Source organism: Neofelis nebulosa, chromosome 14 (assembly GCF_028018385.1).
Source record: "Neofelis nebulosa isolate mNeoNeb1 chromosome 14, mNeoNeb1.pri, whole genome shotgun sequence".
In the NCBI taxonomy this organism is placed as follows: domain Eukaryota; kingdom Metazoa; phylum Chordata; class Mammalia; order Carnivora; family Felidae; genus Neofelis; species Neofelis nebulosa.
Window position 1 is genome coordinate 12,701,730 of NC_080795.1, and position 13,815 is coordinate 12,715,544.

General features: G+C 41.1%; 1 protein-coding gene across 9 annotated transcripts in view; it reads right to left on the reverse strand.

The window, feature by feature from the left end:
- The window catches only part of ASPH (aspartate beta-hydroxylase), a 226,948-nt gene that overhangs the window by 42,215 nt on the left and 170,918 nt on the right, over positions 1-13,815 (reverse strand). For 8 of the 9 annotated variants that reach the window (XM_058699669.1, XM_058699672.1, XM_058699666.1 and 5 more), the window contains 3 exons: positions 9,865-9,963; positions 7,679-7,768; positions 1,795-1,932 (listed from right to left, as the gene is read on the reverse strand). In XM_058699669.1, the coding sequence (XP_058555652.1) occupies positions 1,795-1,932; positions 7,679-7,768; positions 9,865-9,963 (327 nt within the window). The remainder of the gene's footprint in view (positions 1-1,794; positions 1,933-7,678; positions 7,769-9,864; positions 9,964-13,815) is intronic. The other variant, XM_058699673.1, reaches the window with a different exon arrangement.

Consider the following 13,815-nt stretch of genomic DNA (forward strand, 5'->3'; position numbering starts at 1 on the left):
GAAAGTGTCCACACACCAAGAGACAGCAACATCCCAGTTCCATGGGGACACAAGTTCCTGCACTCAGAACCTTCTGGACCTTATCCTAGGTACCTCTTTATCTGGCTGTTCATCTGTATCCTTTATAACATCCCCTTCACAATAAATGGATAAACCCAAGCAACCATTTCTGAGTTCTGTGAGCCACTCTGGCAAAGCAATCCAGCCCAAGGACGGAGTTGTGGGAAACTCCAATTCATGGCCAGTCAAAGCACAGGTGGCTGCCTGAACTTGCAACTGGTGTCTGAAATGGGGGCAGTCTTGGGAGACTGAGCCCTTAACCTGTGACTTGATGCTCTCTCCAGGCAGACACTGTCAGAACTGAGTTACATTTGTAGGACACTCAATCAGTGTCCCCTGAGAACTGGAGAATTGCTTGGTGGTGTTGGAAAACACATATCAGAGAAGTAAAATCAGCTGACTGAGCAGCAGAATGTTATGTCTGAATGACGTCTATATGGCAGTTAGATTCTCAAGCTGGACGGAAGCCCATCGAACCTATAAGGTAGATGACATCTTCTACATTTTGAGTAGAAAACAACATTATTAAAACTATGAGTTAATTTACCTCCCATTTTATTAATACAGGTAAGAAGAAGAAAGAGTTTACCAAAGCAGCAGTAAACTTCTGACCAGCCTCTACCAAAATCACAGACATTCTTACTGTTTGGATTTAATCTACCAAAACAAAAGCTTCCAATTTCTCTCTCTCTCCCTCTCTCTCTCTTTGGCATTAAATTGTTAGAATCACTTAGTGATTCTCTATCCTACAAATCTGCCACAACATTTTCTAAAAATATTGCCCTTTTTTTTTTAATAGACTCAGAAGTAGTGGTTCCCCAAATATAGCCCAGGGATACCTAGGGTATTCCTTGCCCTTCAAGGGGGTCTGTAAGATCAAAACCATTTCCTTAACAATAGAAGGATGTTATTTGCCCTTTTCATACCCAAATCTTTCACGGTGTACAATGGAATTTTCCAGATGCTACCTAACATATGATAATAATACCACTCTAAATGACGTATATGTGAAGTAGATGTGAGAATCCTGTTTTGTATTAAGCCAGACATCAGAGATGTATAAAAATATAAAACAATTCCACTCTTCGTACTGCATATTTTTGTTTTGAAGACAAAGTTACTTTTTAAGTTATTTATATTAGCATGTAATGAAATGTTTAAATCTTTAAAGAATTCATAAATAGTACATTTCTTTTTAGTGTTAATCTTGAATAGTTAGACTGACAGACACAACCCCCCATATACAGTGCTCCGTAAGTTTTAAGAGTGTCAAGGGTTCCTAAAGTCAAAATGTTTGAGAACTGTTCTTCAAGAAAAATTCCTTTCTTCCCCGTCTAAACTGACCTTTTTTGGGTAACGGGAGAAAAGATTCTTTTCCAATCTTTTTTTTTTTCAAGTTTATTTTTATTTATTTCGAGACAGTGAGATAGAGAGCGAGCAGAGGAGGGGCAGAGACAGAGGGAGACAGAATCCCAAGCAGGCTCCATACGGTCAGCATACAGCCTGATGAGGGCCTCGAACCTACAAACTGCGAGATCGTGACCTGAGCCGAGACCACGAGTCGGACGCTTAACCACCTGAGCCACCCAGGCGCCCGTCTTTCACCAGTCTTTTTGCAAATGTCACTGGATATAAAATCAATCTCCTCCCTGACATTCCTCTACATGGTAGGCATTCTCTGATTCTGAGTAGGAAACAGACAACGATTCGTGGGCACTCACGTGAAGCACTCACCTTCACCAATTCTGTGTAGCCCGTTTCTTTTGGGGTCCACCATGGCTGGGCTTTCAGTCCATGCACGTTGTAGAGGGAGCGCTGCCACACAGATGCAAAATGTCCCCTCTTGTGCCCAAGTTCGTACCACTTATAGGCCTGAAAGGACAAAGAGACTGAACTACAAATGAAGCATTTTTATTAATTTAAAACTACAGTGTCATTTTTTAAAAAAAATTTTTATAGTTTTTTATTTATTTTTGAGACAGAGAGAGACAGAGCATGAACGGGGGGGGGGGAGGGGTCAGAGAGAGGGAGACACAGAATCTGAAACAGGCTCCGGGCTCTGAGCCATCAGCCTAGAGCCCGACGCGGGGCTCGAACTCACGGACCGCGAGATCGAGACCTGAGCTGAAGTCAGACGCTTAACCGACTGAGCCACCCAGGTGCCCCTGAAGTGTCATTTTTGTAACATGTAAATAAACAGCTGCTAGTCAGGTGCCCAAATCTGTTAACACTGGCGAGAATACGATCATTTGATTGGGTTTCTGCTCATGACCCACGATGACAAATGCATGTATGCATTTTAGTTTCACTCTGAGGCTGTATGCTCTTGCAACACAGGGTTCATGCTGCGATAACTGTGGTCTTCCTTGGAGTGTCCAGCACACAGTCTAGGACATATTTGTCAAGCGGATAAATAACATAAGAAACTATAGCGGATTGTATCTTTTGGCTTTCATCTCTCAAGTTCTAAGTTTCCCTTAAAAGGAAAGGGCTAGGGCTAGGATTTTAATTTCTTCAAAGACGTCTGCATTTACTGAATCGGATTGCTAAAAAGAAATGTTACATCTTTTCCCATGCACTTTCTTTCCAAGTCCCCATTCCAGAAGCCGGCCCCAAGGTGGCGGAGCACAAATCCTCCATTAAATTAAGCAGACAGAAAGGAAATATCATTCTGAGCTGGCCATAAATATGGCGGTAGCCCACAGTGGACTTTTTTTAAGGGGGAAGTTTTGTTCCTTTTTTGGGTTTTCTGCCGCCATGAGGAATAACATTTGTGGCTTTCATCTAGTTGTAACATGAGGCAACTTGCCTCCAAGAAGACTAGCCTTTTCAGGGACAGCTGGCTGCAGGGTATGCTGCTCCATATGTCTCCTTCGAGTGACACCCTCACCATATGCTCCCCAGGGGCCCTCCCCACGGGACTGCTGCACCGCGCAGTCTCCACTGTCTTCGGGGTGGAAGGCCCCCCAAGGGCTGTACTTACTAGTACTGCCTTCATGACTGCAAGTCTGCACTAACGGTTGCTTTGGAACAGGGCGTTCGAATACAAATTCTGATCGCTTAAACAGAGGCATTTAATATCAGGTGGATGAAGAAGCTATGCAAAAAGAGTATCTTCATAAAACTCCAGATAGACTTAATTAAAAAAATATTTTTAAGCTTTATTGTTTTTAATTCATTTTGGAGAGCAAGAGAGAGAGAGAGAGTGCATGGGAGGGGTAGAGAAAGGGGGAGAGAGTCCCAAGCAGGCTCCACGCTGTCAATGTGGAGCCCGACGTGGGGCTTGAAGTGAGATCATGACCTAAGACGAGATCAAGAGTCGGACGCTCAACCGAATGAGCCATCCAGGCGCTCCAACTCCAGATATACTTTAATGTAAAGACTAGTACCTTTTAAAGGTCTTAAAATTCTTAGGTCAAAATTTCCTTCACTAGAAAAATCAAGCGTGGTAACAGTACCACGTCATGTGTTCAGTAACACTTTTCAGGTTATTGCTCACTTTTACATGTGTAATTGCATTTGATCTCTTTAATAACCTCAAGTATCTCCATTTTACAAATGTTGAAGCTAGTATTTAAAAAGGCTAAATATGTTGGGGCACCCGGGTGGCTCAGGTGGTGATCCCAGGGTTGTGGGACTGAGCCCTGTATCAGGCTCTGCACTGAGGGTGGAACCTGCTTAAGACTGTCTCTCTCTCTCTCTCTCTCTCTCTCTCTCTCTCTCTCTGCCCATCCCCCACTTGCACATATGCTCTCTCTCTCTAAAATACAAAAAGGAATTAAAAGAAATTTTTAAGAAATCAGTAAGTATTTTGAAGTATAACCCAAGGCTCTAGCCTTGGTTCATCCATTCTCCTTCTATCTTCCTATCATTAAAAAAGAAAAAAAAAAACTATCAGAAGTGATATTCTTATTTATCCCTCTCCATAATACCTCAAGTTAAGAATATATATACTCATCATTCTTATATGTCTTCCTTGAAATACATGTTAAGTTGTAGCCATAAAGTAGTTTCTTTAAAAGCCCGAAACTTACAGTGGCTAGTCATTGCGTGAATTTTGTTTTTGAATTTTGAATGGAATTTTGAACTTTGCATTTTACTTTTGAAATCAATTTGACTATTTTAGCTATTTCTGTCCAATTTAAATTTAGGATCTCACTTCCTACACCGTTCAGTGTTAAAAGTGAACAACAATATGAATTACCACAGTTGATTTTTTTTTTGAAATGCTTATTTTTGAATCAGGCAGTAATTCATTTTATGGGCCAGGCACAATGTCAGAAGGGAGAAAAAAAAAATCTTCTAGAGAAACCAAAACAGCAAAGCTCATAGCTCTAGTTCAGGAGTTAAAAGTCACAACGTAGTCCCAGACCTAACATTCACACTGCCGGATGCCTGGGCAAGTCGTTTCACCCACAGTGTCAGGTTACCACTATCGCCAAGGTCTCTTCTCACACTCAAAGCCAGTCCTACTGGACCCTTTTTTTGTACCCCTCTGCTACTTAACTTTTCAAGAAACAAAACTGTGACAGTGATGCGTCAGGAATTTTAAAAAATCATCTTCAATGAAGGTAAAATAATCTTCAATTATGTAGAGGACCCAATGAATTCAGTCAGGCTGCTTTCTTACAATACAAATTGCTAGAAAATCAATGATCAAGTTAGAATCCTCTGAAAATTCTCTCTTTACTCTTTCCCTTTTATACCTCTAATCAAGGATATGAAAATAAACAGAAAGATCACCTGTGGATACCTTCTTACATGTGTTTTATATTAATGTCTCCTATACTTCAAATTCTTGCCAGGTATGGTTTACACACACACACACACACACACACGCACACACACACACTCCCACAACACAGAAACAGTATATCAAAAGATCCCCACTCTGAAAAGCCCAGGCCCCGTCTGGGGCACAGGCCTGTCAGGTGTGACCCCAGCTGGAGCCTGTGCCCCTGGAGCTCTGTGCACAGTGGGGCACATGAGCCACACTTGTGGTGAGGACGGCTGGCTGCGGCTGGACCGTGAAGGACTACGAATGCCATCACTTGGACATATGACTTTATTTGTAATTTTGCACCATACGGTTTTTGAGCACACGATGTCCTGGAAGAAAGTAAGACAAAAGCAATAAACAACAGCCAGGCTTGTCCAGCCCTCTCTGAGGCTGACAACACTGACCGAGCAAGCAGGAAGGTGAGATGGGTGCCAGAGGCTGGGGAAGTGAACTTCCCCAAACGTGGCCCCGACTGCACAGGAGAGAAGTTGGCAATATCACCAAATGAGAGATGGAGCCCAGGAAGAAAAACGGTTTAGAAGAAGACAAGTGAGCTGTCTCTGTGACCTTGCATGGTGCCACCACACAGGCAGCAGACACAGAAATCCTGACTTTGAGTAGGAGACCAGCTAAAATGTGGATTTGTGCATTAATGGAAATACTGAGAACAGCTGCAGGTGAACTGCTCTAAGACGATCATGGTTTAGGGGCGCCTGGGTGGCTCAGCTGGTTAAGTGTCCGACCCGTGATTTTGGCTCAGGTCATGATCTCATAGTTTGTGAGTCAGAAACAACCCTGTTAGAAAAACCTTCTTCAAAAACAATTTTATTGTCAGCCTCTGCAGCACAGAAGCTGTGAGTTTGGTCCTCTTTTGGTGCCTGAGCAGAGCCCCATGCATCGGAACATGAAGGATGGTTGCTTCCCAATTTGTAAACTCAGGGCATGACAGTCAATTCACAATACCTGATATTGAGAATATACTAACGCGGGTTTCCTATAGGCTTATTTTTGTTCTCCTGTAAGGATGAATCCCAGTGAATTTTTTAAATTCAAGAACTGTGGTGTTCTTTGCCATCTTGATGGTAATTAAGCTGATAGAACAGTCCCATAGGTTCAAATCCCAAGCCCTCGACAAATGTTTAGTAGTGAATTCTTTGCCCTTGAAGTAAGGGCTGTTTTCAACTAAGATGTGAGAAAAAAAATCACAGACTTCTTTTATCTGTCTTTGCCCTGGACCCTAAGAAGTTCAAAGATAAATTAATTAGTGACAATTACATTTATAGCAATCAGACATGAACATTTATCCAGTGTTAGATATTATAGCAAAATCTTTTTTATCCTTCTCATTCAAAAGAGGTACCAGGGATTTATATCTAAAACAAGGAACACAAAAACGAGAACTGATCAGTGAGTTATTTTCCTTTCTTCACGTCTAATGTCTCATTTTATTCCAGTTGACTGACTGGTAGGTTAGAGGAGAAAGGGACAGATGCATAGAAATGTATAAAGCAAACTGACAATCATCCAAATCTCTCTTACCGCAAATCAGTTCATGTCTCTAGCTGGCAATTACCCCATCACAAAACCCCCTGCTCTTATGAACCCTCAAGTGTCAAGATACCTCCAGGTTCTTACTAATTTTAGAAACCTGACGCTCTGTTGTCTTTTATTTTTATCCTTTAAGCCTACTGCATTTTACTACGTATGTGGAATGCAATGGTTACAACGATTCAGTGTCTCGCTTCGCCCTTTTGCCTCTGACTGTAAGGAGAGCCCACTCTAGAGCCTTGTGATGATGTAAGACGGAAAAGGTAGGCTTCACTCTCCACCAACAGCCTGTAAATCATGGTGATTGTTGACAATTTGGTAACTTCAGTATATGATGTCATGATTAATAATCTCAAGTTATGTTTAAAGAAGCTGACACGGTACTCAGAAAAAAGCAGTAATCACAAAGAAAACACGTAATTTGGTTTAGCTAGTACATTTTGTGTATCAGTACCTGTCATTACTCTAGCTATAGGTATTCATCTCAAACTTGGCATTAAATACCAGAAGGTAATTTACATAATTAACCACTGAGTTCAGTGTGCTTAGGGATCAGTTGAATAAAGACTTCATTCTAAAAATAACTACTTTTTAAATACCCCAAATAAAATAAAAACAAATCTAGATATATTGTTAAAAGATATTTAAGCAATTTCAGACATCTCTTTGTTTCATAATTTTAAAAATATTTTTTCAGGACAATGCTTATGCTTTATGCACACAGACACACACATGTGCAGACACACACACACATACACACATATACACGTACTAAATGAGAGGCTGGTCTCATGATTACTCAGCTAGTTTCTTAAAAGAAACTATAAGAGTCAAAAATCCCCAAAATTCTTTCTAGGCTTGTAGGAGTTGTTGGGTTGCTTTTTAAGAAAAGTTTAAATAGCTAAATAGTTTTGGCGTGCCTGGGTGGCTCAGTCAGTTAAGCATCCAACTCTTGACTTTGGCTCAGGTCACAATCTGGCAGTTTGTGAGTTCAAGCCCTGAGGAGAGCTCTGCACTGACAGTGTGGAGCCTGCTTCAGGTTCTGTCTCCTCTCTCTCTGCCCCGCCCACACTCATGCTCAGGCGCTCTCTCTCTCTCTCTCTCTCTCTCTCTCTCTCTCTCTCTCAAAGATAAATAAACTTAAAAAAATAGCTAAATTGTTTCAATCACCACCTTCAAAAGTCTACGCTCAAAATATTTTTTCAGTTGTTAATTTCTCCTAGAATTACCCTCCCCGCCCCACCTAGTCTACCCTCTGTTAAGAGAACAAAAACTTCACAAACTCATTACCTCTTTGTCCCCAACCCTCTGCATGGCATCCCCCAGGTGGAAGTAAAACCTGCCATCATCAGTGCCGGGGTCCCCAGATTCTATTCCTTCCTATAAAAAGGACAGTGTTAGCATTTAATGAAAAAATTAAATACCAGCTTTTGTTCATTGATTTACTTAATCTTTATATACCATATAAAAACCTAAGGAGCAGAAAAGTTCATCTCAATATTAAAGTTTGGCAATTAGGTTACTGGTCAACATTTACAGTGCAAACCCAAAAAGAGGTCATAAAGCTTAATTTAACAATACATTTGCCATAAATTAACAATCTCCTAGCCCATAAAATTAATATATGAATCATCTCTGTGGAAACTATCATATTTCAATATCCCAAAGAATTTCTTGACTGGGTATCTATCCCATTTATTTTGCTCTCCAAATCTGACCATATGTCATCTGGAGGCTTCTTATTCCTAAACCAAAATGTTTAGTTGCTCATAAAATGTTTGAAGTGATAGAGACCTAAATGCAAATAGTGTTTCATTCTACTCAAAACAAATGCATCCTCACCTTTTAATGAGATCTTTTACAAAACTTACAGTTAGGATTAAAGCCAGCTGGAATCTTCGAAAATGTAGCTGTTATTAAACAAATCCTATGCTAAAACATTTAGCTGATTTCTGCCCTGTCTCCCGCATAAGGACTGAATTGAGATGTGTATACACAACAATAACAATAACAAAAAAAAGAGAGTGAGAGAAAAAACATTAAAATAAGAGAGTAAATTTAGAAAAGCATAAGAAGGACAGAAGTAAAAAAATATTTAAATATCAAGAATTTTTTTCTAAAAATCTGCATTTTCAGGTCTCTTCATGAGAAACCCATTATCTTTACTAGGAAGAAATTTTATTTGCATAATGTTGGAAGGTAGCAGCGAGGAACAGAAGAATCACTCAGGAGAGGAGGAGAGCTGTGATCGGGGCTCTTGACTGACAGGTTAACTAACAGACCCCATGCTCTGTTTCCCCATCTCTGAAGCAAGGAGAGTACTAATAGCCCCTTATTATGTCAAAGGAAATGTAAGGGGAACACTTTCAATCAGAGAAACCCACATGCCCAGAGGGTCCTGGCAGAGAATGTAAAGGTTTGTAGAGGCCTGGTGACGGCCAAGGCAGACTGGGGGGTGTGGGCCACCTCAAGGGGACAACACTGCTCTTCTCCAATGCTGGGATGTGGGCCAGATGTGATCTTTCAAGAGAAATCAGAAATGTGCATGATTATATAAAACGCTCAGATTCTTAACTAAAGCAAGCAATTTAAAATTGTTTTTAATAGAACTGTGCTGGCCAAATAAAATATGCAAGTTATTTGCAATCAGTGGATTGCTATTTGAGAGCTCTGATTTAAGTCATGTGAAAAAGAGAGATCATGGAAGTGTGATATATACTGTTACTTAAAAAAAAAAAGTTCATAGGTATTCCACCAGCTACCTGTCTAATAGCTGCTAGCTACATGTTACTATTTAAATGAAAATGAAAGTTAAAAATTCAGTTCCTCAGTCACATCAGCCACATTTCAGTTGACCAACAGCCACATACGGCTAATGGCTACCATACTGGAACATACAAACAAAGAACATTCCCACTGTGACAGAAAGTTCTACTGAATAGCCCTTAGCTAGACCAAATGTGATTCTGGTGTATCTGCAAGGATTCAATTAGATATACAAGGAAAAAAAAAATGACAGCATATTTTAATCTGAGTATTTGAGCTATCAGGTTTTTTAGGGTTTGACCTATTCAGGTGCCATTTGTTACCATACTTTATGTAGGTTGCCATGAGCCCTTGTTCAACCTAGACTGAATGTATAATTATAACAGGAACATTTAATGCATTGCCCATATTCCAAAGTATTACATTAGTAATTTTGATCTACCTTTCCCATTTCAATAAAAACTAGTAACTACAGTTTTAGGAATTTCTTCATAACGTCTTTTCCAAATAATCTCTGCTCGTATGGTTGACATTTCTACATCCAACACTCTCAATCACTGCCCATGAATGTCATGGTCAGAGGGTGTACATTCTGAAGGTGAAAGTACTCCGCGGTGCATGCCAATTAGTCGACAATGTATAATCAAGGGAATCCAAATGACTCAAAGGAATCAGAAGATGAAAAAAAGAGGAAAGGCAGGGATAGTTACCTTTAAGTAGGGAATGCTCTCAGCAATTTTGTTCTGCGCCTTCAGGATAAAGCCATAATGCACTTTAGCAAAGCCATCATTAGGCGTCACATTCAGAACCTAAACGCAAAGAAAATGGAAAGCTATTGTGACTGATACACATTCTACAAATGGCTGTCAAAGGAAATTTTAATTAGCTTTGCTGTGCTTGGGTCCACATTATGATGTTACAGCTTAAAACACTACAGTGTTTTGTCTCATTGCGATATTAGGCTTCAATACCCCCATTTCTTGTCAACTCAAAAAGTTTGCACATCTATCCATCAGTTCTTCATGAATGAAGAAATCTGGGCGCCTGGGTGGCTCAGTTGATTAAAAGTCCAACTTTGGTTCAGGTCATGATCTCACAGTTCATGGGTTTGAGCCCCGCATCAGGCTCTGTGCTGACAGTTCTGTGTGCTTCAGATTCTGTGTCTCCCTCTCTCTTTATCTGCTCCTCTCCCTCTTGCACTCTGTCTCTCTCTCAAAAATAAACATTAAAAATTTTTTTTAAAGGAATGAAGACTACAGTGAAAAGGCAATGACCATTAAAGCATCAATTGAACAATGCAAATCAGCAAAGTATGTGTCAACTGATATGATCTGAATATTTTTTTTAGGGATCAGGGAAAAACTGCTTTAAATTTGCTGTATTTAAAGTCAACTCTCAGTGGTTATTATACCTTTCTTTATGTACGTGCTTTACACATTGCCTTAAATAAGAGACAATTTAGATTTTTACAATCTAAATTTCACAATCCATTTATTTAACACAAATTTCTTGAATGCCCAGACCGTTTTAAGGACTGAGGATGAAGTGACAAGCAAATCCAATAGTCTGTGATAAAACCTAAGTAAATATTTAATATACATCGAATCCCTACTATCATATGCATTTATTATGATTAAAGATAAATTATGCAACATGCCTCCAAGTTAAATATTAGCAGGGAGAAAGCAAAACAACAACATTCCCCTTTGAAGCTGCCCAGACAAACTAATTCATGGAACAAAAGCGAAAGCCAACAGTTTGAGTTGAGTGAGCATAAGACGAATGTCCTGAATATCCCGTAGCTTCTCTTCATCCTTCAGCCTGAGTGGGGAAAGGGAGTAGCAGCCAGCCTGGGCTCTGTACCCAGGACCAAGTGAGTAAGGGAGACGGGACGCCCTGCCCTTCAAGAGTCCACAGTGCATACTGGTGAGACTTTATAAATTTTCGGTTCCTGTCTGGTCCTGCACCTCCTCCACGCACAAATCCAGTCAGCACCACCTTCCCCATATATTCAGAATCATGCCCCTGCCACTTCCTTCACCACTGCCACCCTGCTCTACGCCTTGTCACCTCTCCCCTGTGTTCTCACACAAGACTCCTAACTGCTGACCTTCTGCACCACCAGCCTGCTCTCCTATAGCCTGTTCTCCACAGGGGCCCTGAAGGAGCTCACTAAATCCTATGTCAGACCTCATTCTTTTTCTGTTCGGAACCCAGATGGGTTCCATGCCACTCAGAGTAAAAGACTAAGTTCTAGGGATGGTCTCCTGGGCCTCCCTTGAGCTGGGCCTCTCTACCTCTCTGGCTTCCTCTCCTAAGCCCCTCCCACCAGCCAACCTAAGGCACCTTGGACTCCTTGCTGCTGCACAGCAAGCCAAAGGCACCCCTGCCTCAGGACCTTTGCATGTACAGCACTTCTTTGCCTCAAAAGTCTTCTCCCAAACATGGAAATGGCTCACTCTTCACCTTGATGAAATCTGTGCTCAGAGGTCACCATCTTGGTGAAGCCAACCCCCAACCACCCCCTATAAAACAGAACCAACCTCCCATTTACTAGTCACTCTCTTGACTTTTATTACGCTGATTCTTTTCTTTACAGTGCTCATCACCATTTGACTTATTATTCTTTTATTTTTCCCGCTAAGGCCTCAGCCGTACAGGGATTTTGTCTGCTGCACTCACTGCTGATCCCCGGGGCTTACAACGGTGCCCGGCACATGGCAGGTCATCAAGAAAGCTGTGCTAACTGAATGGGTGAGTGAGTGCCAGGCTTTCCTCCTAACCAGATTTCTGAAAGCACAGACTCTGTTTCTTCTTCACCTTCCAAGCACCTGTTACTGAGCAAGAGTACAATAAATGTTGCTGGAACTGAACTGAGTTGAGGCCACTCATGTTTCTGCCAGCATAAGGGGACTGTTATATGAGGGGACTATTATAATGATTGCAACCACACAGATGACCTTTCTATCTATTCAGACCCACAGTCATCCTCTCAGGTAATTAACAAATGTATTCATTTGCCAGATATTTTAGAATATACAGAGTTCTTCTGGGCTCTGGACACATAAGCATAAATGAGATACACTCTTTTCTCAAGGGAAGTCTCAGTCAAGGGAGGAAGACAGATTCACAAGCAGACAGTGATAATCGACATGGTGATAGACACGAGGCATGCAGGGGGGTAAAGAGGAGGAGTAGCTTGCTCGCTCTAAGATTGGTGTGGCAAAAGCAAGGTCTGAAAGGTGCTCAGGAGTTCATCAGGCAAAGGGAAGATGGCGGATGGTGGGGGAGGAGGCACTCAAGGCATAGGAGAAAGTGAGTGAAAAAGAATAATGGACCAGGAACGGCAAAAAGGAATGAGACTGGAAAAAAGGGGACAGAAGGCAAATCACAAAAGGTCCTGTCCCTATTGTAGTTTACATGTAGATGGATAATGAACGTGTGGCTTATATTATCTAATGGCAATCAACAAAGCCCCATGATATGACAAGTGGCTTTATAAAGTTTCTGAGAAAATAAAATTGAGATTAATATTAATAATACTGTATAGATTCTGTCTCTTTTTCCTTATACACACACACAACAGAGATAGTGACAAAAAACAAGTATAGTTGATATTTCTTTTTTTTTTTAATTTTTTTTTTTAACGTTTATTTATTTTTGAGACAGAGAGAGACAGAGCATGAACAGGGGAGGGGCAGAGAGAGAGGGAGACACAGAATCTGAAACAGGCTCCAGGTTCTGAGCTGTCAGCACAGAGCCTGACGCAGGGCTCAAACTCACAGACCGTGAGATCATGACCTGAGCCGAAGTCAGACGCTTAACCGACTGAGCCACCCAGGCGCCCCTATAGTTGATATTTCTGCTTCCAGTATAAACTCTGCATGGCACAGTGCCAAGAAAAAAACCCCCAAATCCTGTAATTACAAATTATTGCATATACATATCATTAAAATATCAATTTGTTCTTTAGCACACAATCCGGTGATTTCACTACTGGGTACTACTGGGTATTTAACCCAAAGAAAACAAAAACACTAATTCAAAAAGATCTATGCACTCCTATGTTGACTGCAGCATTATTTACAATAGTCAAACTATGAAAGCAGCCCAGGTATCCATCGATAGAAGAATGGATAAAGAAGATGTGGTATATATACACAATGGAACATTACTCAGCCATAAAAAAGAATGAGAAAGAATGAGATCTTGCCATTTGTGACAACACGGTTGGACCTAGAGGGTATAAGGCTGAGTGAAATTAGTCAGATAAAAGACAAATACCATATGATTTCACTTATCTGTTGAGTCTGAAAAACAAAACAAACCAACAAAAAAAGCAGAGACGCACCTGGGTGGCTCAGTTGGTTAAGTGACCAACTTCTGCTCAGGTCATGATCTCGCGGTTTGTGAGTTTGAGCCCCGCGCCAGGCTCTGCGCTGATGGTGCGGAGCCTACTTGGGATTCTCTCTCTCTGCCCTCCCCTACTCTCTCTCTCTCTCTCTCTCAAAAATAAATAAAATTCAAAAAAAGAAAGCAGAAACCGACCCATAAATACAGAGAACAAAGTGGTGGTAACTAGAGGGGACGGGGCTGTGGGGATGGGCAAAATGGGTGAAGGGGAGCGGGAGGTACGGCTTCTAGTTATAGAATAAATCACG